At 36.6% G+C, this 24,016-nt stretch overlaps 3 protein-coding genes across 4 annotated transcripts in view; all 3 read right to left on the bottom strand.

Moving 5' to 3' along the window:
* Positions 1 to 4,348, bottom strand: part of SPATS2 (spermatogenesis associated serine rich 2) — a 75,808-nt gene extending 71,460 nt beyond the window's left edge. Inside the window, exon 1 of the mRNA XM_043447356.1 lies at positions 4,076 to 4,348. Within this exon, the coding sequence (XP_043303291.1) occupies positions 4,076 to 4,100 (25 nt within the window). The 5' untranslated portion in view covers positions 4,101 to 4,348. The remainder of the gene's footprint in view (positions 1 to 4,075) is intronic.
* Positions 1 to 24,016, bottom strand: part of LOC122427692 (tubulin alpha-1C chain) — a 1,128,437-nt gene that overhangs the window by 955,725 nt on the left and 148,696 nt on the right. The gene's annotated exons all lie outside the window — the stretch shown is intronic.
* LOC122427696 (translation initiation factor IF-2-like) overlaps positions 4,215 to 24,016 on the bottom strand; it is a 73,499-nt gene continuing 53,697 nt past the window's right edge. For both annotated transcript variants that reach the window (XM_043447374.1, XM_043447373.1), the window contains one exon: positions 4,215 to 4,345. Coding sequence is in view for 1 of the 2 variants with exons in the window: in XM_043447373.1 (XP_043303308.1) it covers positions 4,308 to 4,345 (38 nt within the window). In the remaining variant the exon portion in view is untranslated. The remainder of the gene's footprint in view (positions 4,346 to 24,016) is intronic.

The following is a 24,016-nucleotide window of genomic DNA, read 5'->3' as shown; positions in this document are numbered from 1 at the left end:
ATGTGATAAAACCTTAAAAAAAAATTCTATAAAGTATGGGGTTTAGAGAGCTTTCAGGTTAGTGAATACACCAGTGTGCTGGAAGAGTAGTACACCTCAACTTCATGGAGATGGAAGCTCCTGCACTGGTGACCCTTCCAGATCTTACCCTATACACCCCTTCACCTGGCTGTTCATCTGTATTCTTTATAACATCCTCTACTGTGTATATAAACCAATAAATGTAGGTAAGTGGTTTCCCTTACTTCTGTGAGCATTATAGCAAGTTATTGAACCTGAGAAGGAGGGTTGTAGAAACCACCCATTTGGAGTCAAGATGGACTGAGGGTGGATAACTTGGGAACCTGCTCCTCATGGACTGTGTCTGAAGCAAGAGCAGTCTTGGGGGATGGAGCCCCTAACCTGTGGGATCTAACACTAACTCCAAGAAGGTAGTGTCAGGATTGAACTGGACTGTAGGGACACTGCTGGTATCAGAGAATTGGTCAATGTGGGAGAAACATCCACACTTCTGGTCACACAAGTATTATGAGTAGCAGAGTGTAAAAGAAACACTCTGTGACTTTTTATAACCTTAACGCTACTCAGCAGTAAAAGGCGGCAAGCTACTGATACATTCAAAAACACTAATGAACCTCAAAAACAGCATTAAGAAGCCAGACACAAAACCATACTGGATTAATCTGTTTATTAGAAATCTCTAGAAGAGGCAAAACTGAAGACAGAGAAAGTAGGTATGTTTGCCTGGGACTGAAAGAAGGGACTGATTGTAGACAGGTAACTAGGTATACCTTTAGGGGAAAGGAAGGTGTTTTAAAATAGGATTGTGGTGATGGTTGCACAACTGTATACATTTACTAAAAACAGGGAATTCCCTAGCAATCCAGTGGTTAGGACTCTGCACTTTCACTGCCGAGGACCTGGGTTCAGTCAATCCCTGGTCAGGGAACCAAGATCCTGAAAGCTGCACAGCATGGCCAAAATTAAAATTAAAAAAATTTTACTAAAAGTAATAAAACTGTACATTTATAATAGATTAGTTTTATAGTATTTAAATTACACCTCAATAAAACTGCCTTGAAAGGGTCTAGATGTTACAGCACTGTCAAACCACTATAAAAGAGTTTCTAAACACTCTCCATTTTAAAGTATTTCTTTAATTCACAGACCACAGTTTGAGAAGCACTGATCTTATTGATCTGCTTGATCAATTGATCTTCTGCTAGGGGTTGGGCTAAAAGGCTTGGAGCAATCAATAGTTGTAATTAAAATGCACCTTAACTTAAGCCATACAAGTTTAACTCCACTAAATATTTCATTAAGAAATTCACAAATGTTACTGATACAGGAAAATATGGAACCATGGTCTACTGTGGAATAAAAACATAACTCATTACAAAATGACACTTAATAAATGAGTTGTCTCTAGAGAACAAAAACTACCATAGTATCTATCTTTTTAATTTATTATAACTAAATTGATAAAGTCAGTATAATTATTAGACTACTAAAATTAAAAGACGCTTGCTCCTGGGAAGAAAAGTTATGACCAACCTAGACAGCACATTAAAAAGCAGAGACATTACTTTGTCAACAAAGGTCTGTCTAGTCAAAGCTATGGTTTTTCCAGCAGTCATATACGGATGTGAGAGTTGTACTATAAAGAAAGCTGAGCACAGAAGAATTGGTGTTTTTGAACTGTGGTGTTGGAGAAGACTCTTGAGAGTCCCTTGGACAGCAAGGAGATCCAACCAGTTCATCCTAGAGGAAATCAGTCCTGAATATTCATTGGAAGGACTGATGCTGAAGCTGAAACTCCAATACTTTGGCCACCTGATGCAAAGTACTGACTCATTTGAAAAGACCCTGATGCTAGGAAAGACTGAAGACAGGAGGAGAAGGGGACGACAGAGGATGAGATGGTTGGATGGCATCACTGACTCGATGGACATGAGTTTGAGTAAACTCCGGGAGTTGGTGATGGACAGGGAGGCCTGGTGTGCTGCAGTGCATGGGGTCACAAAGAATTGGATATACTAGAGCGACACTGAGCTGAAATGAACTGAAAACCCAAAACAATGTAATTTTAAATATATAAATGAATTAAATGAGATAGAATTTTATATGTATTTTGTATTTTTTTGGTTCAGATATCTGAACATATATATATATAGTTATATATATATATAAAACCAATATATATATAGGTTATATATATTTGTTTCAGAGAAAGTCAAAATGACATAAAAGCTTTCTTTTGTTTCAACTAAGTGTATATGCAGGCTATGTTTAGTCGAAATTTGTTAGCACTTAATGCCTATGATGTGATCTAAAATCTACATTTATTGTATAGTAACTGGACACAAATTATAGAAAGCAATGATACTTTTTTGTAGCTCTGGGACAACATAGAGATGAAATAAACAAAGACTCTAGATTTTAAAAGGCCAAAGCAATCTGCTAAAGTTTACTTTTTTGGGGAAAAATTAAATGCAAAATTTTTTATATGAAATTTTAAAAACTTTTCAGTTGATAAATCTCACTCCCTTGAAGAGTTCAGCTTCTTTAGTAATCTAACCATTCTTTAGAGCTCAGATATTCTTTACACTGGTTTGCTATACAATGAAACTAAAGCTTTCAAAACCACACGCAGCCCTGGTATATTGTTTTCTTATAGTGAGGTTTTTGATTTGCCAAGTCAAAATTAAGAAGTTTGAAAGCATTTCCTTCAATTTAAATGTCCATCAACAGACGAACTGATAAAGAAGATGTGATATACACACACCCACCACCACTGGACTACCACTCAGACATAAAAAAGAAAGAAATTTGCAGCAGCAAGAATAGATTTGGACCTAGAGATTATCATATTAAGTAAAAAGAGAAAAACAAATATCATATGATACCACTTATATGTGGAATCTAAAAAAAAAATGATACAAATGAACTTATTTATAAAACAGAAACAGACTCACATACCTAACAAACAAAACTTACGGTTACCAAAGGGGACAATGGTGGGGAGGGACAAATTAGGAGTTTGGGATTAACATATACCCACTAGTATATCTAAAATAGGTAAACAACAAGGCCTAATTATAGCGCAGGGAACTATATTCAATATCTTATAATAACTTATAATGGAAAAGAACAGTGCATATGTGTATACATACATATCTGAATCACTTTGCTGAATACCTGAAACTAATGTAACACTGTACACTAACTATGCTTCAATTAAAAAAAAAAATTAAGCATTCCCTTCAAATTTAACATATGAGACCTGGATCCATAGCTTTGTTTTGAATTAAAGAACATCAAGTTTAAATTGAAAATTAAACTAAATGAGGGGAAAAAAAATCTAGGATAGCTATGGTCATTCTTTTAACAAATATATTCCAGTTATATGTGACAGTTTTAAGTGCTATTTGTACCTTTACATTTTCGCAGGTCTTCTTGGAAAGCTGAAAAAGTGTAGTCTCTGTTGGCCTTTCCTCTGTATAACCATTTTTGCTATTTCTTGACTCTTTGCAACTTATACTTTACACAAAAAGCTAGAGTTACAATCCCAGGAGGAAAGCTAAAGATCAGTGACTAGAAGCATTTACTGGTTTCATTTCCTGTCTCCAAAGAAACATCAACTCACATGATATAGAATATCCTGCAGTAAGTTATATCCTACCTCTATAACATATGTTCACCCTCCAAAAAGTGCACTTTCAATATGCATTTGGATTTCCTGAAATTATATTACGATTTAATAAGTTTATAAGAGTAGAAAAGCAATTGCTATATGAATTCCCAAACTAGTAACACAAAAAGCTATAATCTAATATCCAGCTAGTTAAAGGGACAATAGATAATATTGTGAATGTTCCATTGTCTTCTAAAATTAACTGCGGTCATGACTAAAAGATAAGTTATAACTATCAGTAGTACTACACTAGGTGAGCAAAAGTATAACACCACTCAAAACACATTAAGAGAACGTTTTTTAAAACTATGTACAGATAGAAATGGTGATCATGACTCCACAACTATGCTTTTAACAATTCATGCCCAGGTGGAATCTTACCCTTCTGGTTTTGTTTCCTAGACATTTCAGGTTTCTTTAATCTCAAAAAATGCAGAAGAGAAGTATTATTTTGCCTTGTCTTGGTTCTGACTGTAGTTATCTTTGATTTAAAAGGAGGCGACCGAAGGCTGTAGTTGGAGGTGATAAATATAAAATCCTGGTTATTTGAAATGCTGTTCACTAGCCGTCAATCTCCTTTTCTTCTCTCATATCAAATTTGTGTCAAGAAATATCATTGCAGACATTCATGTCTCTTTTTCCAGGGAGATTCTAGGGGGAAAACAAACATACACACATATTCACTATGACAGTAACAGCTGTACAAAATTTTTAACAAGATATCCACATGCTTTATTTTATATTTTTTCTAAATGAAACTAGTTATTAAAAGAAAACTACTCTAGGATTTCCGTGTTGGTACAGTGGGTAACAGTCTGCCTGCCAAAGCAGGTACATGGGTTCAATCCCTGGTCCAGGAAGATTCCATGTGCCACAGAGCGACTAAAGCCCATGAGCTACAACTACTGAGCCCGCATGCCGCAACTACTCAAGCCCGTGGTCCTAGAGCCTGTGCTCCGCAACAAGAGAAGCCACCACAATAAGAAGCCCGTGCACCTCAACAAAGAACAACCCCCGCTCTCCACAACTAGAGAAAGCCTGCATGTAGCAAGAAGACCCAGAGCAACCAAAAATAAACAAACTATTTAAGAGAGAGAAAAAACAGGGTATTCACTTGTTTCAAAAAAAAAAAAAAAACTACTCTAGAAAGAATACAGTTGTAAGAAGCAATATTTTAATTAATACAACATTGTAAATCCACTATAATTTGATTTTTAAAAGTTTCTCAAAAAAGAAATCACTGTAAACCTTCTTTAAAAAAAGCAATAATTTGCTCCTTAAGAAATTTTAATCTTATAATCAAACTATCTTCTCAGTTCAGAAAGCATGTTTTCTTATTCTTCTTGTGTCTATCTCAAAAACCTTATCTCCATCTCTACTTCACAAACTGAAACAGTTACTTCTTATCACTCCCTAAGATCTCTCTTACCACCTGCTCTTCTTATATAAATCAAGGGTCTTTTCTCTTCCTCTATAATTTCCTTTATCTAACCCCTCCTCAGGTTTCCCAGCTCAAATATAGTTGCAAGACATTTGGGGGGAGGGTGAGAGGGAAAAGGAGAGAAAAAAGGGAATTTAATTTAATAAGGAAAACTGAAACATCAGAATTTGGATTAGTCAATACTACAGAAAGCTTTTTATAAATTGCAAAGATACAAATGCCTTTTTCCTCCCTTATTACTAAACATTTAATAAACACAGGTCCAAAATTTCTGGGTAAAGAAAGCATGAGGAGGATCATAGTACTCTTGTACCTAGAAACCTGATAGAAAAAAAAAAAAACTTTACAAAATGTAACCCAAGAAGGAAATAAGAGTAAACTTATATGAAATATTTTTTCAGTGTGGAGGAGAATAAAAGGGATAAGTCATGAGTAAGTTAAAAAAACAAATCCATCAAGAGTGAAAGCCTGTTCTGTGTCGCTCTGCTGTGCACCTGAGACTATCACAACATTGCTAAGGGGCTGCACTCCAATATAAAAAGAAGTTTAAAAAAAGGATACATGTAAAAGAAAGACTTCAGAGTAACAACAGCCTCTTAGGGAATTCCCTGACAGTCCAGTGGTTAGCACTCTGAGCTTTCATTGCCACATGCCCGGGTTCAATCCTTGATTGGGCAACTGAGATCCGGCAATGTGCAATCAATAAAAATGACACAGCAACTATCAAATCTCCAGTAACAAAAGAGAAAGACAATGAGAGAAACTACCATGTAGCAGATAGCAGATGAAGAACTAAACCTGGAAAATAATATAACCCCCAAAATCAAAGATTTTTCATTGACTACTTATTTGAATACTTTAAATAAGAATTTAGATTAAATAAAATAAGAGCTAGGAAATGAATAAAAGAATGAATAAGGATAAATAGAATGAAAAGAAAGATGACTGCAAAGCTAAGAAAATCTGAAAAAACAAAATACCACAATTACAGATTCAATAAGGCAACAGAAACAGAACAGATTCAAATGAAAATAGAATGAATGGGATGGAGAAAGGCTTTCAGAATAATAATAATAATAATAATAATAACATAAAAGAAGTTAAAGCAATTAGAAGATAATACTAGAAGATAAAAATGATCCAATCTAAGGATAATTAGAATCAATATAATAGACTCCAAAAACAGAGGACTCAATAAAGGGAACAGAAAAAACATTCACAGATGAAACACAGGAAAATTCCTTTGGAATAAGGGATCAGTATCGTTCCCGCCCCACTACCTTCTACATACACCAGAACTGGCCCACTTCTTGCCATCTCTACTTGCAACCACCTTTGTCCAAGACACAATCATTTCTCACCTGCTTTGCTATAATCAAGACTATAATAGTCTCCTAACTGGCATCCTGAGTCTGCTATTCTGCCACTCTAGCTTCTGTTTCACATAGCTGTTTTAAAATTATAAGACATCATGTCCCAACTATGCTGTTCAAAGCCCTCCAGCAGCTCCTCATTTCATTCAAAGTAAAAGCCAGAGCCCTGAGAGTGGCCTAAAAGGTCTTATCTGCTCTAACACCCTGTCCGCATGCACCCTTTCTTTCTCTGACCTCACATCCTGCTACTCTTCCTCTTAGGTATTCTATACCAGCCACATTGGTCTCTTTATTGTCCATTTTATAACTTAGATATGTTCTCCCCTTAAGGCCCTTAAAAGGGTGTTGCCTCTGCCAGCAATGTTCTTCCCCTGGATAGCTACATGGAATACTTCCTCACTTCCTTTAGGCTTTTTCTCACATGTTACTTTCTCTGCAGTTATTCATAAGAAACTGCTGAACTTGGGGTGAGCACAGAGGGAGTCTGTGGCATTACTGTCTAAAGCTACTCCCATCCCCAGAGGTCAGTGGGGAAGCTGGGTCTACCAAGGTGGTAAAAACCAGCAGTTTCACTGACAAAGAAGGCTGACTTTACTTAAAGCAAAGCACAGAAAAAGCCCATGCCTATCCTATCCACATTGTCAGTAAGAGTTTGCATTCTTGGGGACAAACAGAAAAGCAAGACCAAAGGTTCCAATAGCCTGCGGTTGCTGTCATAGTTAGTGCAAACAATGGACCAGCAAACTAGTCAGAAATTAAAAAAGGAAATCTGGAGAAGAAACTATAAGGGACCTTGATAAATGTCTACACATTCACACTGGAGAGGGTCCACCAGGAGCCTGCGTACACAGGCAAAAAAGACACATAAGTGCCCGGTGGAAGGTAAAAATTAGGGCAGACTTTGAAATGGTCTGAACTTTTAAGGAGCTTCCTCAAACAGATAAAGATCAGCAGAGAGTAGAAGTCTTACTAGGTATTTAGCACAACACCTAGCACAATATCTAGCACAATCTTTGACCAATCATTGACTGACCACTAAGCAATGCAGATGCAGGTGTCACTCCAGGAAGCCAAACATAAAAATTAAAACAGAAATTAAAATAACAAAAAACTGAGCATATATCAGCAGTCACACACCACAGAGAAAAATTCCAGATTTAGCTCAGGAGAGTTACTTTAAAAATGACAATAATAACAAAGCAACAACAACCCTTAAAAGGGAAAAAAATCAGAATCCAACACTGCTACAATATATTATGTAAAATGTCCACAGCTTCATCAAAAATTTGTAAGATGTAAAAATGCAAGAAAGTGTGACCAAAACTGAGAAGGGAAAAAAGATCCCATGTGACTGAAAACATCGCTGAGTAGGCCCAATGCCAGCCTTAGCAAACACAGACTTCAAAGTGCTTTAAAAGACTAAGGAAAATTATAAGAACAATGCCTTAAACAAATAGAAAATCTCAACAACAAAAAATAATTATAAAAAAGACCAAACAAAACCCCAGAGTTGAACACTAAAGCAGAATAAAAAATAAACCTGAAGAAAGAGTAACAGAAATTATCTAATCTGAAGAGAGAAAAGAATAAAGAAAGACAAACATAGCCTTAAAGACCTGTGGAACAATGTCAAATGTACCAACATACATGAATTAGGAGTTCCAGAAGTGGAAAGGTTATAGAAACAGTGACCAAAAACTATACAAACTGACTTTTACACTTTTATACAAACCTACACTTTTAAGAAGCTAAATGAACCATGACAACAGGAACACAGAAAACTATACCTAGACATATAGTAAAACTGATGAAAGCCAAAACCAGAAAATCTTGGGAGTATAATATTACAGGGACACAAAGATACAACTAGTGGCTAACTTCTCATCAGAAACAAGGGAGACCAGAAGGCAATGAAACATATTCAAAATGCTGAAAGAAAGTACTGTCAAGTAAGAATTCTGTATCCACAGATGGCTAATGAACACATGAAAAGATGCTCAACACTGCTTATTATTAGAGAAATGAAAATCAAAACTACAATGAGGTATCACCTAACACTGGTCAGAATGGCCATCATCAAAAAATCCACAAACAAGAAAGCTGGAGAGGGTAAGGAGAAAAGGGAACCCTCTTGCACTGTTGGTGGGAATACAAATTGATAACAGCCACTATAGAGAACAGTGTGGAGATCCCTTAAAAAACTAGGAATAAAACTACCATATGACCCAACAATCCCACTACTGGACATATACTCTGAGGAAACCATAACTGACAAAGACATGCACCCCACTGTGCATTGCAGCACTATTTACAATAGTTAGGACATGAAAGCAGCCTAGACGTCCACTGACAGATGAATGGATAAAGAAGTTGTGGTACACATATACAATGGAATATTACTCAGCCATAAAAAGGAACAAATCTGACTCCGTTCTAATAAGGTGGATGAACCTAGAACCTATTATACACAGTGAAGTGAGTCACAAAGAGAAAGATAAATATTGTATTCTAACACATATATATGGAATCTAGAAGGATGGTACTGATGAACCTATTTTCAGGGCAGCAGTGGAGACAAACACGGAGAAAAGACTTGTTGACACAGAGGGGGAAGGGCAGGGTGGGACAAATGGAGAGAACAGCACTGAAATATATACACTGCCATATGTAATTTAGATAGCTAATGAAATTTACTGTATGATGCAGGGAGCTCAAATCAGTGCCCTGTGATAATCTAGAAGGGCAAGATGGGGAGGAAGGTGGGAGGGAGGTTCAGGAGGGAGAGGATATACTTACACCTATGGCTGATTCATGTTCATATATTGCAGAAGCCAACACAACACTGGAAAGTAATCACCCTCCAATTAAAAATAAAATTAAAAAAAAAAAGAATATTGTATCCAGATAGCTAAATTGTCTTTCAAAAATGAAGATGGGGGTTCCCTGGTGGCTTAGTAGTAAAGAATCTGCCTGCCAGTGCAGGAGACACGGGTTTAATCCCTGATCCGGGAAGATTCTACATGCCGCAGAGTAACTAAACCCATGTGCCACAACTATTGAGCCTGTGCTCTAGAGCCCAGGAACCGCAACTCCTGAGCGCGCTGGCTGCAGCTACAGCAGGCAGCATGTCCTAGAGCTCATGCTCCACAACAAGAGAAGTCACACAATGAGGAGCCTGTGCACCACAACTAGAGAGTGGCCCTGCTTGCCTAGCTAGAGGAAAGCCTGTGCAGCAAGGAAAACTCAGCACAGCCAAACATAAAAATAAAATTATTTTATAAAATGAACATGAAATACAGACATCCCCAATAAATTAAGAGAATCCATTGACACCAGATGGTAACTTGAATCTACACAAAGAAATGAAAAGTACTGGGAAAAGGAAATATATGGGTAAACATAAAAGAATGCATTCCAAAAATTTTATTATCTTGAGACTTCCCTGGTGGTCCAGTAGTTAGGACCCTGCACTTCCAATGTAGGGGATGTGAATTTGACCCCTGTTTGGGAAACTAAGATTCCACATGTTACATATATATATGTATATATTCTCTAAAATTATTTAAAAGATTGTATAAAGCAGCAATAACAACACTATTGTTATATTTATAACAAATATATATGACAATTACTGTACAAAGGAGGGAGTAGGAAATGCTATCTTACAGAATTAAACTAGCATTAATCTAAAGTAGACTGTGATAAATTAAAATGCACTTTAGAATGTCTAGAGCAAGCACTAAGAAAATAACTCACCACCTGGAAGCCTTTGTATTTTAAATTATTTGCTTCTTTTAAACTGACCACATTAGCTATTTCTACCTTGCTTAGTATACGACCAACTCTCTTCACTAAACAAAATATACAACATCAGGTATTTCTCACTGAAAAACAGTGTTGAGTTTCTACTGAGGTTTTCTCCAGTTGTTGTGATAGGGGTAACTATTCTTTTTATTTTATGGAGAAGAAATACAAACCCATAAAGGTTATAATATCCAGAATGGTGTTACAAAAGTTTGGAGATACAAAGGGAAGCTGACTTAAAATTTTAAAAAGTAAAAGAAAATAACTCAAAGACAGCAAAAACAAAAGACAACAGCAAAACAATTAAAATCATACACTTAAAAAAAAATCTATGAGCTTTTTAAAATCCTAAAAGATGATACTATGATTAAAAAGAATGCATTTGAATCAGTTCTAATGAGGTGGATGAAACTGGAGCCTATTATACAGAGTGAAATAAGTCAGAAAGAAAACAACCAATACAGTATATTAACGCATATATATGAAATTTAGAAAGATCGTAATGATGACCCTATTTGTGAGACAGCAAAAGAGACGCAGATGTAAAGAACAGACTTTTGGACTCTGTGGGAGCAGGCAAGGGTGGGATGATTTGAGAGAATAGCACTGAAACATGTATATTACCATATGTGAAACAGTTTGCCAGTCCAGGTTCGATGCTTGAGACAGGGCACTCAGGGCCGGTGCAAAGGGACGACCCTGAGGGCTGGGATGGGGAGGGAGCTGAGAGGGGGGATCAGGATGGGGGACACAGGTACACCTGTGGCTGATTCATATCAAGGTGTGGCAAAAACCACTACAATATTATAAAGCAATTAGCCTCCAATTAAAATAAACAAATTAATTTTTAAAAAAAGATGATGCTGTGAAAGTGCTGCACTCAATATGCCAGCAAACTTGGAAAACTCAGAGTGGCCACAGGACTGGAAAAGGTCAGTTTTCATTCCAATCCCCAAAAAAGGCAATGTCAAAGAATGCTCAAACTACTGCACAATTGCACTCATCTCACACACTAGCAAAGTAATGCTCAAAATTCTCCAAGCCAGGCTTCAACAATACGTGAACCATGAACTTCCAGATGTTCAAGGTGGATTTAGAAAAGGCAGAGGAATCAGAGATCAAACTACCAACATCTGTTGGATCATCAAAAAAGCCAAGAGAGTTCCAGAAAAACATCTACTGCTTTATTGATTACGCCAAAGCCTTTGACTGTGTGAATCACAACAAACTGGAAATTCTTACAGAGATGGGAATACCAGACCACCTGACCTGCCTCCTGAGAAATCTGTATGCAGGCCAAGAAGCAACAGTTAGAACTGGACATGGAATAACAGACTGGTTCCAAATTGGGAAAGGAGTACATCAAGGCTGTATATTGTCACCCTGCTTTATTTAACTTCTATGCAGAATACATCATGAGAAATGCTGGGCTGGATGAAGCACAAGCTAAAATCAAGACTGCTGGGAGAAATACCAATAACCTCAGATATACAGATGACACCACCCTTATGGCAGAAAGCAAAGAAGAACTATAAGAGCCTCTTGACGAAAGTGAAAGAGGAGATGAAAAAGCTGGCTTTAAACTCAACATTCAGAAAACTAAGATCATGACATCTGGTCCCATCACTTCATGGCAAACAGATGGGGAAAAAGTGGAAACAGTGACAGAACTTTATTTTGGGGGGCTCCAAAATCACTGCAGATGGTGACTACAGCCACGAAATTAAAAGACGCTTGCTCCTTGGAAGAAAAGTTATGACCAACCTAGACAGCATGTTAAAAAGCAGAGACATTATTTTGCCAACAAAGGTCCGTCTAGTCAAGCTATGGTTTTTCCAGTAGTCATGTATGGATGTGAGAGTTGGACCATAAAGAAAGCTGAGCACAGAAGCATTGATGCTTCTGAACTGTGGTGTTGGAGAATACTCCTGAGAGTCCCTTGGACTGCAAGGAGATCCAACCAGTCTATCCTAAAGGAAATCAGTTCTGAATATTCATTGGAAGGACTGATGCTGAAGCTGAAACTCCAATACTTTGGCCACCTGATGCAGAGCCAACTCACTGGGAAAGACCCTGATGCTGAGAAAGATTGAAGGCAGGAGGAGAAGGGGTCAACAGAGGATGAGATGGTTGGATAGAACCACAGACTCAATGGACATGAGTTTGAGTAAACTCCAGGAGTTCGTGATGGACAGGGAGGTCTGGCGTGCTGCAGTCCATGGGGTTGTAAAGAGTCAGATACAACTGAGCAACTGAACTGAACTAAACACAAAAATAAGGTAATAAAGGAGGAACAATTGAACCAAAAGATATAATACAAAAAACAAGTATCAAAATGGCAGAGATAAACCTAGCTATATAAAAATTATATTAAATATGAATGGATTATGAAGGCAGAGGAACCAGAGATCAAATTGTCAACATCCACTGGTTCATAGATAAAGCAACAGAATTCCAGAAAAAGATCTACTACTGCTTCACTGACTATGTTAAAGCTTTCAATTGTGTGGATAACAACAAACTATGGAAAATTCTTCAAGAGATGGGAATACTGGACCATGTTACCTGCCTCCTGAGAAATCTGTATGCAGGTCAAAAACAACAGTTAGAACCAGACATGGAACAACAGAATGGTTCAAAATTGGGAAAGAGTACACCAAGGCTGTATATTGTCACTGTGCCTATTTAACTTCTACGCAGAGTATATCATGTGAAATGGCGAGCTGGATGAAGCACAAGCTGGAATCAAGACTGCTGGAAAAAATAGCAATAACCTCAGATATGCAGATGACACCACCCTATGGCAGAAAGTGAAGAACTAAAGAGCTTCTTGATGAAAGTGAAAGAGGAGAGTGAATAAGTTGAAAACTCAATTTTCAAAAAAATAAGATCATAGCACCTGGTCCCATCACTTCATAGCAAATAGATGGGGCAACAATGGAAACAATGAGAGACTTTATTTTCGTCAACCCCAAAATCCCTGTGGATGGTGACTGCAGCCATGAAATTAAAAGATGCTTGCTCCCTGGAAGAAAAGCTATGACTAACCTAGACAGCATATTAAAAAGCAGAGACATTACTTTACTGACAAAGGCCGGTCTAGTCAAAGCTGTTGTTTTCCCAGTAGTCATATAGGGATGTGAGAGTTGGACCATAAAGAAGGCTGAGCACCAAAGAATTGATGCTTTTGAATTGTGGAGTTGCAGAAGATTCTTGAGAGTTCCTTGGACTGCAACAAGATCAAACCAGTCCATCCTAAAAGAAATCAGTTCTGAATATTCACTGGAAGGACTGACGCTCAAGTTCCAATACTTTGGCCACCTGATGCAAAGCCGACTCACTGGGAAAGACCCTGATGCTGGGAAAGATTGAAAGCCGGAGGAGAAGGGGACGACAGAGGATGAGATGGTTAAATGGCATCATCAACTCAATAGACATGAGTTTCCTCAAACTCTGGGAGATGGTGAAGGACAGGGCTCCTAACTTATACCACATACAAAAACCAACTCAAAATGGATTAAAGACCTAAACATAAGATCTAAAACTCCTGGAAGAAAACACAGAGGAAAAGCTTCATGACACAGAAGTTGGCAGTGATTTCTTGAATATGACACCAAAAGCAGCCAAAAAAAGCAAAAATTGACAAAGGACCATATGAAAATTAAAAACTTCTGTACATCAAAAATAATCAATGGAGTGAAAATATTAGCAAATCATATATCTGATAAGGGGTTAATAATCAAAATATATAAAGAACCCCTACAACTTAACAAAAGAAAAATAAATGAACCAACCTAAAAATGGACAAACAACTTGAATAGACATTTCTCCAAAGAAGATAAGCAGTCAACAAAGACATGAAAAGATGCTTGACATCACTCATAGCTAGAGAAACACAAATCAAAATCACAGTGAGATATCACTTCATATCGATTAGGATCGCTGAGAACAAAAACAACCACAGCAACAAAACAAAACACACACAGACACAAAACCAGAAAATAAGTGTTGTTGAAGATGTGGAAAAATTGCAACGCTTGTGCACTGTTGGTTGGAATATAAAATGGTGTAGCCACTGTGGAAAATAATATGAAGGTTTCCCAAAATTTAAAAATAGAACTACTATATGATCTAGCAATACATACCTCTAACAATACCCACCTCTGGGTATATATCCAAAAGAAATTAAAGCAGGATATCGAAGAAGTATTTGCACATCCATTTTCACTGTAGCATTATTTATAATAGACAAGAGATGGAAACAACCCAAATGTCTATCGACAGATGACTGGGTAAACAAGAGGTAGCATACATATACAATGGAATATTATTTGGCTTTTAAAAAGAAGGAAATCTTAATACATGCCACAAAATAAATGAACCCTAAGGATATTATGCCAAATGAAGTAACAGTCTTAAAAAAGAAAAATATCGTATGATTCCACTTACATAGGGTATCTAAAGTACTGAAATTCACACAAACAGAAAGGAGAATGGTGGTCAGCCAGAGACCAGAGGGAGATGGAAATGGAATATTGTGATTTTATAGGTACAGGCTGAACTTGGAGAGATTGCAGGTTGAGCTCCAGATCACTGCAACAAGGTGAACATCACAGTAAAGTCCGTCACAGAAATGTTTTGGTTTCCCAGTGCATATAGAGTCACGTTTACACACACTGTAGTCTATTTAGTGCACAATAGCATTATATCTAAAAAAAAAGTATGTACTTTAGTTTAAAAATACATTATTGCTAAAAGAAAGCTAACCATCATCTGACAATGCAGGGTTGCCACAAACCTTCAGTATGCTTAAAAATAAAAGCAATATCTGTGAAATACAATAAAGTGAAACACAATAAAGCAAAGTCTGCCTATAATTTCAATGCTTGTGTCTCAGGGAATAGGGAAGCCTGAGGAGAGGGAGAGAGGTAGGGGAAAGGTCAGTTGGTGGGTCAGTCAGAATCGATTAAATTTTCCTCTCATTTGGGCATGGTTTGTGGCACTCTAAAACAATTACAGTAGTAACATCAAAAATTGCTGATCACAGATCACCATAACAAATATAGCAATAATAAAAACATTTGAAATATTGGGAGAATTACCAAAATGTGACAGAGATGCACAAACTGAGCAATGCTGGTGGGAAAACGGCACTGATAGATTTGCTTAATGTCCATCAGTGGGACACTAGTTTGATAAATTACGGTTTATTCACATGAGATACTATGCAAATATTTTTGAGGAAAGAGAACATCCGTTTATGTATTGATATAGATATATTGTTAAGTAAATATGACGGGGAGAAGAATAATGTATACTATCATATATACATAAATATTGTGTATCTGAAAGGATAAACAAGAAACTAGCCAACAGAGATGATCCGTTGAAGAAAAATAGGAAACTAGGTTAAGAAAGACTTTTCAATCACCCTTTTTATATGTTTCAATCAACCTTTTATATATTTCTTGCACTGAAACATATAAATCTTATCTCTTCAAAACAATTGTAATACTTTTTTTGTAAGAACATTTTTCCTGACTTAAAGAGTTTTGGTTATGAGAAAACAATCAAGAGTTCTTATTCCACAATATATCATCAGTTTGCCAATAAATATTCTCATTAGCCTTATAAAGGAATAAGAAAAAGCAGAGAGACCCAAAGTAATGCATTGATATACTCTAAAAAATAATTAGCAACAAAGGAGATGATGTCCTTAGGTCAAAAGCTGACATTTCCATAATTCTGTTTTCTCAACAAATGTCTTTATTCATTGGCACTAACTTTCCAATCCATGTATCATTCTAACCCCCAATAATATAAATATTCTAACCCCCATAATTATAAAGCTGATCACCACAAATTTTATTCTGGAAAATGGAATTTTCATTTAGAAAAACCAATAAATTCCTCTTTTTAAACGTAAACACTGAATTGGAACAACACAGAATTGAAACAAAATAGTATTTCTGGAAATTTAAAATACATTCTAAGTGGAAAATCAGAAACCACATGATATCACAACTCTTCTTACTACTATTAAAAGGCACAAGATCCTCCAAATTGTTGAACATTAGTCATCAGTGGCAGCTGTAGTGTGGGAGTAGAGGGGGCTCAAAGGAGCAGAGGGGCAATACACACACGTTTGTCTCTTCCTATTTCACTGCTAGCTGGGTGGTTAGAGTTGTCTGTAGCCTCCTCCTCCTCCTCACGCAGGTGGCTGTAAGCCAAGCCTAATCAAGCCAAATCATCCTCAGCTGTATAAATTCTTCAATAATGGTTTTAAACAATACTGATCATTTAATCCTCATCCCCTCCACACACATATAAACTCTATTCCTTCCTTCTCCCCAAAGCACAGATGCACAAGCGGCACAAGGAAATGGAGGCAGCTGTGAGGCAAAAACAAAATACAGCAATTAGGAGTTTTTATTCACTGATGCTACTCTATAAAGGGAAATCCCATGCACACAGAAAAAGTGATTTCTAAATACACCTAACTTAAAAAACTGATCAATTAATAAGTACTTAAGATAACTTACTATGTGCCAAGAAGGGCAGTACTAAAGAATGTGCTAACCATTGGACAACTGCACTCATCTCCCATGCTAGTAAAGTCATGCTTAAAATCTTGCAAGCGAGGCTTCAGCATTATGCGAACCAAGAACTTTCAGATGTCCAAGCTGCATTTAGAAAAGGAAGAGGAACCAGAGATCAAATTGCCAACATTCACTGGATCATAGAGAAAGCCAGGGAATTCCAGAAAAATATCTGCCTGTTTCATCAACTAGGCCAAAGCCTTTGACTGTGTGGATCATAATAAACTGTGGAAAGCTCTTAAAGAGATGGGAATACCAGAACATCATGCTTGTCTCCTGAGAAACTTGTACGTGGGTCAAGAACCAACAGTTTGAACCCTGTATGGGAATAACTGATTGGTTCAAGATTCGTTTGTTTAACCTATACGCTGAGCATATCATGAGAAATGCTGGGCTTGGTTGAGTTACAAGCTGGAATCGACATAGGCGGGAGAAACATCAACAACCTCAGATATGCAGATGATACCACTCCAGTGGCAGAAAGTGAAGAGGAAATAAAGAGCCTCTTGATGAGGGTGAAGGAGGAGAGTGAAAGAGCCAGCTTAAAACTAAATATTAAAAAAACTAAGATCATGGCAACTGGCTCCATTACTTCATGGCAAATAGAAGGGGAAAAGACGGAAGTAGTGACAGATTTCCTCTTCTTGGGCTCTAAAATCACTGCGATGGTGACTGCAGCCATGAAATCAGATGGCATTTGCTTCTTGGCAGGGAAGCTATGACAAACCTAGACACTGTGTTGAAAAGCAGAGACATTACTCTGCTGTCAAAGGTCCATAGAGTCAAGGCTATGGTCTTCCCAGTGGTCAAGTACAGTTGTGAGAGCTGGACCATAAAGAAGACAGATGGCCAAAGAATTGATGCCTTTGAACTGTGGTGCTGGAGAAGATTCCTGAGAGTCTCTTAAACAGGAAGGAAATCAAACCAGTCAATCTTAGGGAAATCAACCCTGAATACTCATTGGAAGGACTGATGCTGAGGCTGAAACTCCAGTATTTTGCTCATCTGATGTGAACAGCTGACTCATCGGAAAAGTACCTGATGCTGGGAAAGATTGAGGGCAGAAAGAGAAGAGGGCATCAGAGGATGAGATGGCTGGATAGCATCACCAATACAACGGACATGAACTTGGGCAAATTCTGGGAGATGGTGAGGGACAGGGAGACCTGGTGTGCTGCAGTTCATGGGGTCGCAAAGAGTCGGAGACAGCTGGGTGATTGAACAACAACTATGTGCCAATACTTGACACATGCTAAAAAACCTTAGGCCATCCTCAATGGATAAACCTTGAGGATGTAATTGTTAGTGAAATAAACCAGTCACAAAGACAGATACTGTATGATTCTAACTGTACAAGGTATTATATAAGAATATATTCTACTTACATGAGAATCTACTTATATGATTCTACTTATAGAGTGGTCAAATTCATAGAGACAAAGTTGCCAGGGGCTGTAGGGGAGAAGACTTAGGAATTAATGTTTAATGGGTACAGAGTTTCAATCTGGGGAGATGAACGGCGGTGATAGTTGCACGGTAATGTGAATGTACTTACCATCACTGAACTGCACACTTTAAACTGGTTAAAGCGGTCAATTTTATGTGTATTTTGATGTGATTTAAAAAATTTTTAATGTAATAAGAAAAAAATTATGAAAGAATTGATTTCTTGACCCAGCAAGAAATCCCTAAGAGAAGAAGAAAAGGAAAACACAAATATCAGTATCAGGAATTTAAAAAAGAAAACTATAGATCTTACAGACATTAAAATATAAGACAAAAATACAAACAACCTTATGTCAACACACATGAAAACTTAGGTAACAAATTTATTAAAAACACAAATCACCAAAAACACGTAAAAAATAGAAAATACAAATAGTCTTACATTGCTAAAAGTAACTAAGGTTATAATTTTAAATTCTCTCATAATGAAAAGGATCTCATCTCTGATCTATTGCTGATAGGAATACACAACTGGTATAACTTCTCTGGAATATAGACATTATTTCATAAAGTAGAATATTTATCAATGCTATTACCAGAAGTTACTTTTCTAAGTATCAAGGGAAATTCTTGCTCATGGTATACCAGAAAACATGTAGAATTCGCAACAGTAAGAAATGGAAATAACCCAAATGTCATCAACAGGAAATAAATAAGTTGTGATATATCCACTAAATGAAATATTATATGGTAGAGAAAATGAGTCAACTACAACTGTATGCAACAATACAGATGAGTCTCAGCAATATAATTGTTACGCATTAAATAAAAAAGAAACTGATTCTCAGATTGCATATTCTTTTTTTTTTTTTTGCATATTCTTTTTTTAAAAAATACACTAGACAATATATTATTTAGACACACATATACACCTGATAAAACTATTTTTTTGAAAAGGCTATGGAAAGATTAAAAAAAATTTAGAATAGTATTTACTTTGAAAGGCAAGAGGACATGAGAGAGGAGAACATGTAAGACTGTCAATACTCAGTACTAAACTCAGGTTAAATGGTGAGTTCATGAATATTCTATAAAATACTTTTAAAAACCAAATACACAAACAAAAATGATAAAAATAAATACATAGGGAACTTTTCCTTTAAACGGCCATTGGAGAGTATGGAATAACTGATTCTCACATATTGCTAGTGGGACTATAAAAATCTATTTAGTAAAATCTACTAAGGCTACCTATACGCATACCCTATAACCAGATATCCCAATCCTAAGAGTATACTCAACAAAACGCATGTATATGTATACCAGAGACAGGTATGAGAATGTTTACAGCAATACTATTTATAAGATTAAACAAGAAATAAACCTAAACATCTACCAATGACAGAATGGATAAACTGTGGTGTATTCACAGAGTAGAATACTATATACCGCAGTGAAAAGGAATAAGCTACTGACACAACGCAGATCAATTTCAAAACCAGTGCTAAGTGAACAATGTCAGATGCAAAGGAGCGTATGTATACAATTCCAACCATATGAAGTTCATAAATAAGTCAGACCAACAGACAGTGATGGAGGTCAGAATAGTGGGAAAGAAACTGGGTCGGGGTACTGGGGGGCTCCTAGGATCCTGGTACTATTCTCTATATATTATTGTGATCTGAGTGTGACATAGGTGTGTACACTGTGCAAAAATTTACCAGTTGTACCCTTAAGGATTCTGCATTTTACTTCATGTATATTATACCTCAAACTTATTTTTAAAAAAAGAAAATAAAGACATCTTTTTACCTCTTAACAGGGCTATTTAACTGATACTCCCCTATCCCTCTACCGGGCACAAACCAATACCTTTGGCTGAACACTGACAGCTTACAGGCAACACCAACACTGGGGCATTTCTGCTCCCACTAAACTACACTGAGTCTGATGTATCTGTTCTCAAACGTACATTCCAGTTGTGTCTATAATTACAATCACATGATTGTAAAGAAATACTAAATATATTAATGAACTATGAATGTAAGAAAAGTTGCTCTTAGAAAACTAAGCTGAAGGCCCATATATTATTAAATCATTTGAAATTCTGTCCTGAACTTAAGTGTGGGTGAGATACATAAATAAAATTGAGGAAAAATCAGAAATCTAGGAGAAATCTATACTCATTGCTTCAAGTCTTCAAGAGTTCTCACTCCACTTAGAAAAACTGTAACTGGAAGTTGTAAGCAATGCATCACGGAGTGCAATTAATGCCAAATAGATGAAAAACTCTCAGCAGCAGACTCATACATAATATATCAAAAGGTTGATGAATAAATGTACACTTATTTGTTTTAAGCCAAAATAAAATGCTTGTGATACATATGTATCATTTTTATTTCTTGCTTTAACCAACCTTTTCAATTAATAGTAAACTATATAAGATTGGATGATATTAGATAATATTCTTTATCTCTAATCAAAGAAAGCTTGCTCTAATTACTTTTTGCAAACTAATATTATCTACTAGATAAAGCTAAAACTTTAACTGTAAACAAACTTACTTATTAAAATGACAAAAGAAAAATCAAATTTACCAAAGCTGAGATGCTATATTTAAAAGAATAAGCCCCCCAAAAAGAATATGCCTCTGGTGCCATACTGGCTATAATTGTTAACAAAAGGCAGCACAGTTAGCCTATCCCAGCATAGTCTGGTTAGTGTAATGAAGGTTTCAAAGAAGACAGATGTTGAGAGGACTACTTGGGGCTCAAGAACCAAGGTCTGAATATCACTGAACTGGAAAAACCATGGTCTGAGTGCTGCTGATCTGAAAAAGAGGAAACATGCTTTTGCTAATAAATTTGCCTTGAGAGTTAAACTTTCTCTAAAACAAAGTATTCAAAATTTCTGGAACCTTATACAAACGAGGGATTTCTGAAACAACAATATTCATGTTATACATCAGCATCTACTTAGGTTGAATTTAGGCATAATGGCTTCTTATTAGAATTCTTTGAAAGCATTGATCAAAAGCATTAGAGAGCCCTCAGTGATAGTACTTTAAAGCTTCTCATTTCATTCATTATTCAACTAATACCACTGAATGCCTGCTATATTCTAAGCCTTGTGGGAGTTTAACGGGAGGGCGCTGTTTCAGATTCAGGGGGAAATTATGATATATCAGAATGCAAGGGTTGAATGAGAAGAGTACGTGGTGGAAAAGTGGCAGGCAAACCCCTTACCTATTCAACCAAGAAGTTTGACAATAAAGGAATGAAAGAAACACAGTATTAGCCAGAGTTTTAGCAAGGCCAAGCAAAAGGGGTTTCCCCTCAAGAGTTTACCCCTTAAAAAGGAAGATATTTTGAAAGAAGAGGAGGAGAGAACCCTCATACACTGTTGATAGGAATGTAAACTGGTATAACTGTTATGGAGAACAGTATGGTGGTTCCTTAAGAAACCAAACATTGAGCTACTACATGATCCTGCAATCCCACTGCTGGGCATATACCCAGAGAAAACCATAAACCAAAGATGCATGCACCCTAACGTTCACTGTAGCACCACTTGCAGTAGATAGGACACAGAAGCAACTTAAATGTCCACTGACAGAGGAATGGATAAAGGAGATGTGGTACACATACACAATGGAATATTACTTAGTCATAAAAAAGAATGAAATAATGTCACCTGCAGGCAACACGGATGAATATGGAGATGGTCATACAGAATGAAGTCAGAGAAAAACAAATATCATATGATATTGCTATTATGTGGAATCTAAAAAAGATGGTACAAATGAAGTTATTTACAAAACAGAAACAGAGTCACAAATGTAGAAAACAAACTTATGATTACCAGGGGAGAAAGAATGGAGAGAGATGAACTGGGAGACTGGAATCAACATATACAATACTACCATATATAAAATAGATAACTAATAAGGATTTACTACCGCACATGGAACTCCTCTCAATGCTCTGTAATGAAATAAATGGGAAAATAATTTTTTAAAAGAGTTCATAATATGTGTATGTTTAAAAAAAGAAGGAAAACTCAAACATACAACAAAGAGAGTAATACTTACAGGAAAGGTAACAGCAAAGATAATACTAACCTTACTCTCAGATACTATTAATCTTCCTTTGATACATAATATGTGCTAGGATAAGTACTAAGCAATTTCATACACATTATTTTATTCAATCCTCAAAACAACCTTGTGAATTAAAAGAAACATACTTCTGAAACAAAAAAGATAAGAAAATATACACCTCTGTAGAAAATGAAAAGGGAAGATGAAGGAGGTCATACCAAATGACTCCAATTGTTTCCATAATGGAAACTAGAGGAGAGAAGGTAGGGAGGCTTGAAGGTCTAAGAGCAAGAGATAAGAAAACTAATACTTACTGCCTATCATGCACTATTACATCATTTATATACAAATTTCATGTAATCCTCTTTAGTATTTATTAGTCATTTAACTGAAGAACTTAAACCTGTGAGAATTCCCCAAGAACTAACAGCTGGTAAGTTAGAGTGATGATTCAAACCCAGGTCTATGAGACCACAAATCTATCTTTCTGCTACAGTACACTGCTGCAACAACATCAGGAAAGTGAAAGAGAAAAAATACAAGAGGAATAAAAAGGTCACAAACAGCGTGTATATGGAGTAGATAATGTCATCGCTATGCCCTCTCGCCAAGGTTCAACTGCCCAACTAAAAAGTATTTAACATTGGGAAGTTACTAAAGTTGTAATAACATATACTTTTAAGAATTAAAATTGGGCAAGAGACTTCCACTTTCCTTCAAATTACTACTATTGCTTTTTACTTACTGAATATCTACAAAATATTAGGCATTGGTAGTCTTGAATTTGCTACCTAACCATTTCAAGCTACAGTTTAAATACTTGCCAATGGTCCAAAATTCAACACTAACCTGAAAAAGTGCTCGAGTGTTGATCAAAATACCAGAAAATATTCATCTAAGAATAGCTTAGTTTTCTTTCACATTGAAGACTGACTTTATTTACAAGTAATGAGAGTTAAGTCCCCAAGACTAACAGACATAGGACTGTCATAAAAAAGTGAGAAGACAGATCCATTTACTATGTCCTTTTATGACAAAGTGTGAGAGACCTCTTAGGATCACTTGGTATCTTCAATGGAAAACTGTGTGTGCGCTTAGTTGCTCAGTCGTGTCTCATTCTTTGAGACCCTTTGGACTACAGCCCACCAGGCTCCCCATCCATGGTATTTTTTTCAGGCAAAAATACTGGAGTAGGTTGCTACTTTCTCCTCCTGGGATCTTCCGGACCGAGGGATCGAACCTGTATCTCCTAGGCCTTCTGCACTGCAGGCAGACTCTATCCACTGAGCCATCAGGGAAGTCTCTATTTATTTTGTCCTTTTATGACAAATTGTAAGAGACTTTAAGATGGACCAAGAAGATCACTTGGTATCTTCAATGGAAAACTGGGCACTGTGTAACATGCACCTTTCCTAGTTACCTGATTCTACAAGGTTTGCATCCTTCATGACCTCTGAGCTGTTTTACAACTGTTAAGCTGTACTTAAATGACAGCAATACAAAGGATTCATGTCCATACACTTACAAACAAATTCTGTCCAGTGAGGGAAGAATCACTCC

This window comes from Cervus canadensis, chromosome 25 (assembly GCF_019320065.1).
Source record: "Cervus canadensis isolate Bull #8, Minnesota chromosome 25, ASM1932006v1, whole genome shotgun sequence".
NCBI classification, from domain to species: domain Eukaryota; kingdom Metazoa; phylum Chordata; class Mammalia; order Artiodactyla; family Cervidae; genus Cervus; species Cervus canadensis.
This window is presented reverse-complemented; position numbering and strand designations above follow the sequence as displayed.